General features: G+C 24.1%; 1 protein-coding gene across 1 annotated transcript; it reads left to right on the plus strand.

Moving 5' to 3' along the window:
• Positions 1-531: 531 nt before the first annotated feature.
• Positions 532-12,420, plus strand: LOC132928678 (mannosyl-oligosaccharide alpha-1,2-mannosidase IA-like). Its single transcript, XM_060993501.1, has 8 exons — positions 532-1,399; positions 2,341-2,559; positions 2,761-2,940; positions 4,962-5,175; positions 7,835-8,059; positions 8,448-8,731; positions 8,834-8,950; positions 9,024-12,420. Exons 1-8 carry the CDS (start codon positions 896-898, stop codon positions 9,141-9,143), a joined length of 1,863 nt encoding a protein of 620 aa, XP_060849484.1. The 5' UTR covers positions 532-895; the 3' UTR covers positions 9,144-12,420.
• Positions 12,421-12,551: the final 131 nt, after the last annotated feature.

Below are 12,551 nucleotides of genomic sequence, written 5' to 3' on the forward strand. Positions count from 1 at the left end.
GGAATTTTTGGAATTATTATTTATTTTACCTAACCACCACTCCCTTCACCACCCGTATCATATTGTTATAATATTATATAATATATTATTCTACAATAACCACAGTGAATTGTTAAACAACGTTATTTAGTTATTTATAAATCCAAACTATCGTGTATGACACGTCAACAAAAAAATAATTGCATATAATATATAATAATACAAAATATTAGAATAACAATAGAACAACGACGATTATTATTATTAATCATTCGTAATTGTGCAGTATTGTTCGATGGACACTGGACGGTGATTCTAGTATTCTACTGATTTTGTAATGGTTCAAAATAGTTGAAATGTTCTATAACTCCGTATTACCTACCTATACATTATTTTATTCAAGGTGGTTTATTTTATTATTATTATTATAAAAAAATATATAACCTCTCGGGAACGGCGGCGATTGTTATCGTATCGAACACATTTAAATAATATGACGACTGTTGGCTGTTGCGGGACGTGGAGTGATTACTGATAACAGTGTTGTTTTGGTTGGTAGAGGAGAGGTGATGATCTGTATCGAACCCATACTGGCTCATTAGTCGAGCAGATTCATACCACCTATGTTATATAGCAATTTAGTTGGTAGGTGGAGTGTGAACGTGCTGCAACTACGGCCGTCATCACTCGTCGTCAACAACGGGGCCGAGTATCGTTTATTAATAGGTACACCTAGCTATCATAATTAATCGTAAACAAATTTCGATTAAGAATCAAATCCCGCACAACAGGCCCGACGCTGATCATATTATTATGCTCGAAATTTAATGTGTCCAGCACCAGGTCGCGATAATCGTTATTATTGTTGCCGTTGTTATTATGTGAAAGTGCATGTCCGCGACCAATCGTTTTAACAATGACGAACTCGACTTTGCTACTGCCTCAGTACCACAAGTATCTCAATGGCGCACCTGTGCCCTTCAGCAGGCGGACCCGGAGGAACAGCGAACTGTGTCTGGTCGTGCTGGTATTCATCTCCCTGACCATCATCTGCTTTGGAGCCGTGTTCTATTTACCTGAGTTTAAGGCGACCTATGGTGGCACTATTAACAATGTTTACAAACACATACAGAACGCGGGGCCCGAACTGTTGTTGCCAGCTCACGGTAACTCGAGGCACGATGGAGTACTGGAGGACCCGCACGCAGCTTGGGACAAACAAGCATTGGAGGCCAAAATTGATGAGGACTATTCGGACAAACGAAAAGTGTTAGAAAGACCAGACACTGGAAATACTATAAAACGGCACATAAATAACAATAGTTTCATCCCTGAAGCCGAACCAATTGTTGATCACGTTGAAACTAGTCAAACGTATGAGAATTCTGAGTTGAGACAAAGGCGAAACAAAGTTAAAGAAGTGAGTACCTTTTATACTTGCTAAATATCTAGATAGCTCTTTCAATATCTATTATAAAGTGCTTAAATAAAGTAACTCAATTCTAAGTTAATATAATAAAAAATAAACGAAAAATTATCAAAATGTACATTTTGGATAGATATGTGTGAGTAGTGCCATAATTAGTGAAGGTACTGGGTGTATATTGCACCCCCAACGAATCCTCTTTATTTCACGAGAAGGCCCCAAGACTTCAAAATTAAACTATATAACTATATATATAATTTGACTTATACCTAGGGTATATAATTGTCTCTAGCCTAATTGGATAATAGAGTATAGAGATGTTGTGAATATAAAGAGGAGTCTAAAGTTATGACTAATTCATTTATTAGTATAATCCTCTTTAATTATTGAGTGTGAAGAATTTATTGCTAGACCATAGTTCATTAAATTATATGATAAACAATATAGAATTCAAAGTTGCTTAAATAATATTTATCTGAACTTTTAATAGGTATCTTAAATAAAAAATCCTCAATTACTTTTATCTAGGTCAGGTTTTAATGCACTTAATAAAATGCAAAAGTACCTTAAAAATCTTTAAAAATGCATTCAACTTTTATTATTTTATATTAGTATTAGTCATGTATATGATTATAGGTACCTACTAATACTAATAACTATGATAAATATACAATTAGAATATGACTGTTTTAACAATTATTACTAACGATAATTTTAAATATGATAAAATTAATTTATTATCAGTGTTCACCATATATATTTCTTTTCGTACATTATTTTAGATAAAACTTTGTAAAATAGCAGTAAGAATGTAATATATTATTTTATGTATTATATTTAAACATAATTTATTTGTCTTAAAAATATATTTTTATATCTACTTAAATTAATTTTACTTATAATTATATATTTACTCTTATTTATTTTTTATTTAGATGATGAAACATGGTTGGGATAATTATGTTAAATATGCATGGGGTAAAAATGAATTAAAACCTGTATCAAAAAGAGATCATTCTGGAAGTGTATTTGGCTCAGCAAGTATGGGTGCAACTATTGTTGATTCATTGGACACATTATTAATTATGGGATTACATGATGAGTATAAACTTGGAAGAGATTGGGTTGCGAATAATTTTACTTTAGAAAATGTGGTAAGTAGATAAGTTTTATTATAAAAAAAATAAAAATTAATGACTAGAAAAAACCTATATATTATATTCATATTAGAAATTAGAGCTATTAAACATGTATTTAGTAGCGTAAATGCGTAATATGTACATACAAATATTACCCTCTTCCACTCACACATAAAAATTAATATTAATTTGTATATTATTTTTTTTTTTTCATAGAAAATAGATATATCAGTTTTTGAAACAAATATTCGTTTTATTGGTGGTTTTCTTACATGTTATGCTATGACTGGTGATACTATATTCCGCGATAAAGCTGAATATATTGCAATGAAATTATTACCTGCATTTCAAACTCCAACTGGAATCCCATATTCATTAGTCAATCTAAAAACAGGGGTAAGTATTATTTTTAAATTTATTTGATATCTATGACTAGCTTAAAAGATTTCATAATAATTACTTGGAAGACTTAATAATTTTTGAGGCATTAATGTAAATTTTAATTCAAGACTATTTAGTCTTAAATGTTTCCTGTTTATTATAACATAATTCCAAATTAATAATACATATTAAAATAATTTTAAAACCAATCAAAGTGTAGAAATTGCATGTTAAGTACTCTTATCTAAATTTTCCTTGTAGCATTATATAGTATTGTATTAAAATGTATAGGTTAATTAACTTATAATCAAAAATAAAAATAAAAAGTATTATGAATAAGATACAATAATAGAGTACTATTCTTTAAATTTTTATTACAGCACAATTTAGTGTATTGTATTATAATTTATAACTTAATTAAATTACAATATAGTTTAATATATTTTTATTATATCGATAAATATTTTAATTGTTATGATTAGACTAATTTAAATTTACAAATTGTTATAAGTATATACATTTATACTTTTGTCACTTTTAAACTTTTTAAACAGCTACATTTAATATTATTTATTTTCATTTTTAATTGTATAATAGATATTTAGAATATTTTGCTTATTAATGATAGGGAATGAAATATTAAAAATGATGAAATACTATCTACATTTTATCTGCACTTCATTAATTGTGTCTATAAATTCCAATAGAGGGTTTTATTTATCTTATTTCTTAGAAGTTCCTGAAAGCTTAGTTAAGAAGAATCACTTGAGAATTATGCTTTAATTTTTTTAAAGATCTGTTTCTAGTTATTTTTTAATTTATATATTTGGCATAAACTTTAATTTAATTATAACTGTTTGTTTCAATCATTATTATTTGTTCTGTCTTTACTGAATGGCCCAAAAAAATATCCTTAACAACTATAAATTTGAATCATATCAAACTTAGATAATTAAAGTATTAAATTAATTTGCAAACTTATCTATTTAAATATTTCTTGATTCATTTTTTGATACTCAAATAAAAAATAATGGATTTTCTTGTAGGACCTATTATTAATAAAGTTATAATAGTAAAATTTCACACTTTTTTTTATCTTTTTCCTTTTACTTTACCCATATGTGGTTTATAGATATGTCAGATTTTTTTTTTTTTCATTATGTATTTTATACAGTTATTTTGAAGTCATTCTATCCAACCTTCTACAAATCCACATAGATTCGATTGACAACTGGGCAACTAAGTGGCAAACAAATAAATTCAGAAAATTCTGTTTATGTACCTTTTACTTTTAAAAGAATAAACCTGTTTACTTTCAGGGTACTCTAAATTCTTTCATCCTTTAATGCTAAATATCTCAATTCTCGGTATTACGCTTGATAAAAGACTAACTTATGGCCCCCACCTTAAAATAAAAATAAAAACCTTTAATAGCCGACCACATCTACATCGTCCAATCTTAAAATCAAAACTCCCAATCCACATCAAACTTATGTATAAAAATCTTTTGCGACCAATATAGGTATATGCGGTCCAAACTTGAGGCTGTGCCAAATCAAATCAGTTGACAAATTAGCCACCAAACTAACAAATCTTTTTATTCTAAACTAAATTCCCATACTAATTCATTTGTATTGAAAATGTCATCTAATACTCAGCCCATACATCCCACCTATTGGTTCAAGAGAAAATATTGCATAGATATACTTACATAAAATAATATCGCGTCGGTTTCTGTCTTCATATTATTCATAGTTAAAATGTACATAAATTATCACATTTGCTTATTGTACTATTCTAACACAGATTTTAAATAATCTTTATAAATACAAAAATCATTCTGATATAAAGATTAATAAAAAAATTAATTCAAATGATAAAATAATTGTTTTCATTTCATAGAAATTAATACTTTCATTGTTTTGGTAGATTTTAGAGCAAAAATATCCTTAGCATAGTCTTTATTAATTCAGTGACGTTTTTATAAAATTATTTTTACCAATAAATAATAATAGTTTTCTTGGTGTTTTATTTAGAACAGCAAAAATTATTTATGGGCAAGTGGTGGTAGTAGTATACTATCAGAATTTGGTACACTACATCTAGAATTTGTATACTTATCAGATATCACTGGCAATGACATTTATAGACAAAAAGTTGATCATATCAGACAATTTGTGAGAAGCCTTGATCGGCCTAATGGATTGTATCCAAATTTCTTAAATCCAATTACTGGAAAATGGGGACAACGTAAGTAATTTTATATTATTATTTAATTGTTTCTATTCATTAAAATCAAAAATTTAATTTAATAAAATATAATTTAGCTTATAAGTAAAAATCTATAAAAGTATACTTCAATATTCTAAAATAATTATATCTATAATAATTCATATTATTATAAGAATACATAAATATGCATATTAAATATAATTTATTTGTAGAAAAGTTATAATCAAATAAAAATATTTTAGTCCAAGTACCTAACATAATATTATGTTTAAATGTTTATTAATTAATTTAGATTTATTTTATTCCGTTTGAACTTTATGAGTCAGAATTAAACTGCTATATACTTGATTAAAATAGGTTATTGAATTATTACTATTATTATGTTATATAATGTTATATACTTACTAAAAAATAATAATAACTTTACTAAGTATTTTCTACTATTCTTAGTTTTGCATATCAACTAGTTACTTTTTTATTTGATTGGTTGATTAGACCATTTATAATATTACTATGTATAAACAGTAAACACGTAACACATATGTTTATTTAATAAATACTGTTACATATAGTTGATAATTGATATTAAAATGGATAAATATCTATTATAGACTATACCTGAAATTTACTATTATTTTCATTATAATTGCAAGTAAATAGTCATACTTATCACTTATTTCTTTATAATGTTCAAGGTTGTTTGTTTTAAACAATAAGTAAATTATTAACTTAGTTATTGTTTAAAACAAATAGTATTGATTATTTTTTTTTAATACTGTCAAATTCAATTAGAAATTTTATTATCTATAAGTAAACATTAGATTTTATATAACCGTTACTATGAGGTTTAACTTCATTCATTTTTGATTAAAGTGGCTCATAATTTTATGTAAACATTATACATATTTTTTTTAACGAGGAGTACCTAAATTATAGTTAGGATTCACTACGGTATACAAATAATTTATTAAAATTTAGGTTTTTGTATTTCTAAGAATGAAATATTTTCTTAAATTTGTTAATTATTAACAAATCATATATTTTTTTTTTTTATAAAAACAAATTTTTATTGAAAATTATTTGCTTAAATATGTATGTATAAATAAAATTTTTAATGATTAATTTAAGAGTTATAAAACTTTGTGCCTATTATAAATACAATAGATTTAGAAGATGAGAAGATAATGAGACTTTGTTTATTTAAAATGTTATAGCTGCAAACATAAATTTTAAAGCCTGCTCTCGTGCAGCTCGTAACCAAGTTCAGCTCTATGTGTTTTCCCTTTCAATTATCCCCTTTATAGAATGCATCATTATGCTAATAATATTATACTTTAACTATACCATAGTAATTGGTCTCATCTTCAATTATCTACTCATGTTGCTCATATATATTTTTAATAATTTGTACATTGTAATTATAATTTACATGTATGTATATATTTTCAATTGCCGTTCAGTGTTTAATATAATACATAAATATATTAATTGTAAAAATTATTTGAATATAAATAATACTTGACTAAATATTATGTCTAGGTATTTTATATTTTATCTAAAATCATTATTATACTAAATTATTCATAATTATTAAGTATATTTCAATATCCAGAAATTTTGATTTATATACATCTACGTATTCAAAAAAAATTATATAAATATTTTTAGTAAAGTAAGATAGTTTTCTATTGAAAAAAAATTAGATTTGTATCTATACTCTTTAATAATCTAAGTTATTGAACATTTTAAGTATATAAAAAACATTGTATTGTAAGACAAAGGTTAGGTTATGTGAATACACTTGGTAAATCACCATGTATATTTTATGTAGACATTTTATTATACACAATGTACACTTTTTTTTATAATACTATTGAGTATACATTTCACTCAATATTAATGCTATTAAAAATAATCTCAAGCAATAAATTATATCCTTATCTTCAATTATTTTCACAAATTTTTTAGAAATGTTGGTTTTGTTTTATATTATCTTTCAAATACCTACTTATCTTCTATTTTATGCATTTTATAGTCATATAATATTTAGTCTATAAATAATAATTGCCTAGTTGAGATTATGTAATTATTAATAATATTAACAAAATTAATAATCTTAAGGCAGCTTGACACAGATTCTACCACAACACAAATAAAAAATTCTGACAGTAGTCTTGAGCTGTAATTTAGGGCCCTAACCAATATATGTACTAATATTGTATCCAAAAATTATCGTATATAAATTAATTATTAGTTTTATGTGTATAATAAGACAAATTTTTCTTTAAAAATTCAAATCTAACCCTAAGGATTAAGGTGCCTAAAGATTTAGTTTGCCCGGTGACTGCCAAAGCAAAGACAACCTTTCCTACATATTATATTACCATAATATATTCCTTCTTTTTAGTTTTTATCAGGGAACATACATAATTTATTATACAATTTTAAAAACTTAAAACTTGCTATTTGTTACATAACCATGTTTTTAAAACTATAAATCAAAATTGATAGAGAGTTTTTGACTTTACTTATGTTTTCCAATTACATATTATGTATTTATAAATATGTACAAAATTATAATAATTATTTTAATATAATTAAAATATTTTGTAACTACTATTTATCATATTATCTACTTATGTATAATGTGTTATAAACATATTCATATTTATTTTAGGCCATGTATCATTGGGAGGCCTTGGTGATAGTTTTTATGAATATTTGTTGAAAGCATATATACAATCTAATGGTAAAGATTTAATAGCACGTGACATGTTTGATGATGCCATGGCAAGTGTAATGGATAACTTAGTACAGACATCGTCTACAGGACTAACATATTTAGCAGATATGCGTTTTGATCGACTTGAACATAAAATGGATCATTTATCATGTTTTGCAGGTAAGCAATATTGAACATAATATGATATTATAAGTATAGTTATTTTAGCTTTATTTTATCTAACATCTGTTTATTAAAAACTTGGTTTTGTGTAGTCCAGTTGGATGTTATACAATATATATAGTATTTTTTTGGTAGAAATTCTTAGTATCTTATTCAAATTTCAAAAAATTACTGTTTTTCTAGATTAAATCTCTAATTACCATTGCATTTTCAAAAATAAATGGTTTTTAATTATATTGCTAAATGTAATTTTATGAATTAAACTGTCCTCAAAAAAATAATAATTTAAACTTTTAAACAATTAATACATGAATTATTATGATTAAAGCTAATTATTTTATTCAATGACTAATAAAAACTGGATTTTATGCATATGTAATTTTAGGTGGAATGTTTGCACTTGCTGGGCAAACTCTAGGCAGTGATGCGTCTAAGCACTATACCGATCTTGGAGCTAGTTTAACAGAAACGTGCCATGTAGCTTATGATAAGACGGCTACTAAATTAGGGCCTGAAGCTTTTAGATTTACAGATAATTATGAAGCAGTTGCAGTGCGTGGTACTGAAAAATACAATATTCTACGGCCTGAAACAGTTGAGTCATATTTTGTCTTATGGAGATTAACACATGATAACAAATATCGAGAATGGGGATGGGAGGCCGTTCAAGTAAGAATCATTTTACTTTTTCAAACATAACAATTGCTAATAATTAATTATCAGTCTCGGTTTTCGAAATAGTTTTATATATTTTGGTTTTATTCTATTAAGGCTTTTGAAAAACACTGTAGAGTATCTGGTGGATATAGTGGAATTAAAGATGTTTACCAAATAGATTCAAGTAAAGATGATGTTCAACAGAGTTACTTTTTTGCAGAAACTCTAAAAGTATGTAATGTTGATTACTGATTAGATGAAATAAAATTATTATAATCTTATTTATTTATAAATGATGTTCTAGTATTTATACCTATTATTCAGTGAAGATAATATAATTCCATTGGATAAATGGGTCTTCAATTCAGAAGCTCATCCACTTCCTGTTAAAGGTCTTAATCCTCAATACAGAATGCATCAATGAGTTTTGTAATTGTTGTGAATTATACATCTGGAATGCCAAGAACTTTGTTTATGAATTTTTAATATATGTTAAACATATCAAAAGCCAAATTAGTTTTTGAAATTCTTTGACATATATTAGGTAATTATGTTTTTTTTTATTTTTTATTAAAATCTAAAATATGTGTGAATATACAGTATATAAACTGCTGTTTACTAGTATACAGAGTTATTAAAAGTATATAATATTTTACCTGTTACCTTGTAAACAAACCATTATTTATGGAGTGCAAGATTTGAATAACTTTGTATATCTAATACATATTGTTTTATAGATTTTGTTTTGTTAAATCTAAGTATTTGAAAACTACTCTCAATGATTCATATAATTAATTTTCTGTGATAATAAATTAATTTTTTTTTTTGTCTAGCTATAATTCAAATTTTAAGCAAGTTTCTTTGTTATTGTTTGCCAATCTTTTTTTAACAACTCTTATAATTTTTTCTTTAATAAATATTATTTTTAGTATTTGTTATCTTTAATTTTTTTAAAACAAATTATGATTTCACAGATCTAATGTATAGTATTATGTTGTTTGATCTTATATATTTTGATAATTGGCAGCTATTTATATACTTTTAACTCATTAGAATTATGTAAATTTTAATATTTACTAATGCTATAAAAGTATTGCTAAAATTTAAATTAATGAAAAATTATTTTAACAGGATTTTAATCTTAAGTTTTAGAACTAATCATAAATACTCTATAGGTATATTTATAAAATAAACTTATTACTGGGGTTTGGGACGTTTTGTGCTAAAAACGTTTAAAACATAAATAGAATTAAAACTATCCAAACACTTTTTTTTTATATTTATGAACAAAAAATGTATGATTAAATAAAATTGAAATATTTATTAATTAATAATTATATTTAGAGATTTGTTGCATTTAATAATGTATAAATTTGTCAAATCTGACTTTTGTGAAATATATGCTAAGTCAATTTTTAATGTACCTTTACACCACATACCATACATATAAATCAATTAAAAAAATATTCAAGCCTGAACCCTAATTATGACCTACTTTTATTAAATATAACTTGTAGATAAATAATAATTATAATAATAATACATTTTTATACTTTTAAAAGAATGATCTGATTTAATTTACTTTATCTTGTTAAACAAGCTCCAAGAATGTATATATAATCGATGTTTTAATATTTATTAGGTTTAAGTTAGTGGTGGTTTTAATTATTAAATTCAAAAAAAAAATTTTTTTTTTTTTTATGTTTGAAGGTAGTAAAGTAATTTTCCTGCACTTAATTTGTGAGCAAAATGTTTTCTATAATATTTATAATACACATAGTCTTAATGTCTAATGTAATTTATGTAATTTATAAATGTAAATTTTATACCATAAAATACACTTATATTATACAATAGTTAATAACATACAGAGAACTCTATCTGCTAGTCCTAATTCATATACCTGTAACTTACATTAATATGTTATAATCAAATTTATATTTTTCAAACAATAAAAAATAACTATAATATATTAATTTTAAATTTACAATCAGTTTTTTTGTCTTTTTTGTTCACATTTACATCATAATTGTATTTTCCCCCAAGTGAAGACAATTAATTAAATTGTTTTATTGATTCAAGCTATATCAATAAAATATGAAATAATTTTGTTAAATGTAACAGTTTTTATTGTATATGATTAATTGCATTTGAGAATTAAATGTTTATTATATAGTTAATTATACAATATTTATGTCAAAAATATTTGATATGTATACTACTTTTTTTTTAGTATTTAAACACTTCATAACTTATATTGTCTGTGTTTCAATAAGTTAATTTATTATTTTCATAAAATTCAATGATATACCATTATTTTCTACAACTTTTACCACTTATTGTTTAATTGATACAGTTTTGTAAATTATGTAATATATATATAGACATTAAATTATCACATTAATAAAATATTAATATTACACAGGATGATATATTTTTATGTGGTAGTTATTAAGTGTTCTCATCACAAGTCATAAACATATAAAAAAATCATGCTTTATGGCTTATAACAGTAGCAAAGCTTCACATGAAACAATGTCTATCCACTTAAAATATGGACAAAGAATTTGGTTTTATTATATTTAAATAAAATAATTTTTTTTTCAAATTTGAATGTAATATTATGTATATATATGTATCAATCTTTTTTCTTGTAATATTTTTAAAATAAACTAGTTGTGCATGTGACGACATAGGGTCATTTTCTAGTTAACATCCGGAATACGAATAAAATAGAAAAATAAACAATATAAAACAATGTCCAATTTGTCTTGTTCAACACCATTAATAGTTTTTTTGTTTTATATTATTTTTTAAGTAATATATTTATTTATTAAATATATATTAATAAGTATTATAATATATTATTAGCTCAGTGATTGATGTCATGTCATCTACACAAATTTTATTGTGATGGATTTTAAGTTAAGATTTGTTTATTTCTGGTGTGATATTGTCTAAATATGAGTATCAACTATCAATAATATTGCTATTATGCCTGATTAATTTTTCAACATCTTTGATCTAAAGTCACACCTTGCCACTGGTTTGTTTTAAAGTATACTATTTAGTAATACAATATTTGCTTAAATTGCTTAATTAATCAAATGTGTACATGTATGTTATATATTAATTATTTGTTGTGTAATAACTAAAAAAGCAAATGTTACATTAGACCATAGATAATTTAACTTTAAAAATTAAAATGTTTATTTTTTCTAGTTAATTGTACTAACTACTATATTATATTATTAATACTATTTAACTACTTTCTGTATACTATAAGAATTATACATTTTAAAATTACATAATATAATTTATGTATATTTCCATCCTTTAAAAATGGAGTTTTTGTATAAATTGATTTATTTAACTACTCAATTATAAGTAGATTGTTACAATTATATTCAAAACAAATAGTATAATATCACATTCGCATTTATTTTCAAATTGTAATTTATTTGTACAAACTACAAACCTACTATGTGTATGTAAATATAAAAATATAGTTAATATCAATGGTTCACTTTTGCAGTGACATAATTATTGATCATATTATCATAATCACTTGTTAAGTAACTAAATTATAAATACTATTATGATGTGTTATTATGCTTTTAGTTGAGTTTAGAGTAAATTAATTTAAAAGCGTGTTAAAGTTTATTTGTAAGATAACAAAATAATAAACAAAAAAAAATATAGTTTTTTTTGCATTTTGTTTTAAAAGTATACCTCATTGTACCTAAATCTTTGATAATTATCAAACTATATTATATTGTCTGTAATTAAGCTGCAGTTCAATAAAGATTTAATGACAAAATTAAATACGCAA

Source organism: Rhopalosiphum padi, chromosome 4, assembly GCF_020882245.1.
Source record: "Rhopalosiphum padi isolate XX-2018 chromosome 4, ASM2088224v1, whole genome shotgun sequence".
Taxonomy (NCBI): Eukaryota; Metazoa; Arthropoda; class Insecta; order Hemiptera; family Aphididae; genus Rhopalosiphum; species Rhopalosiphum padi.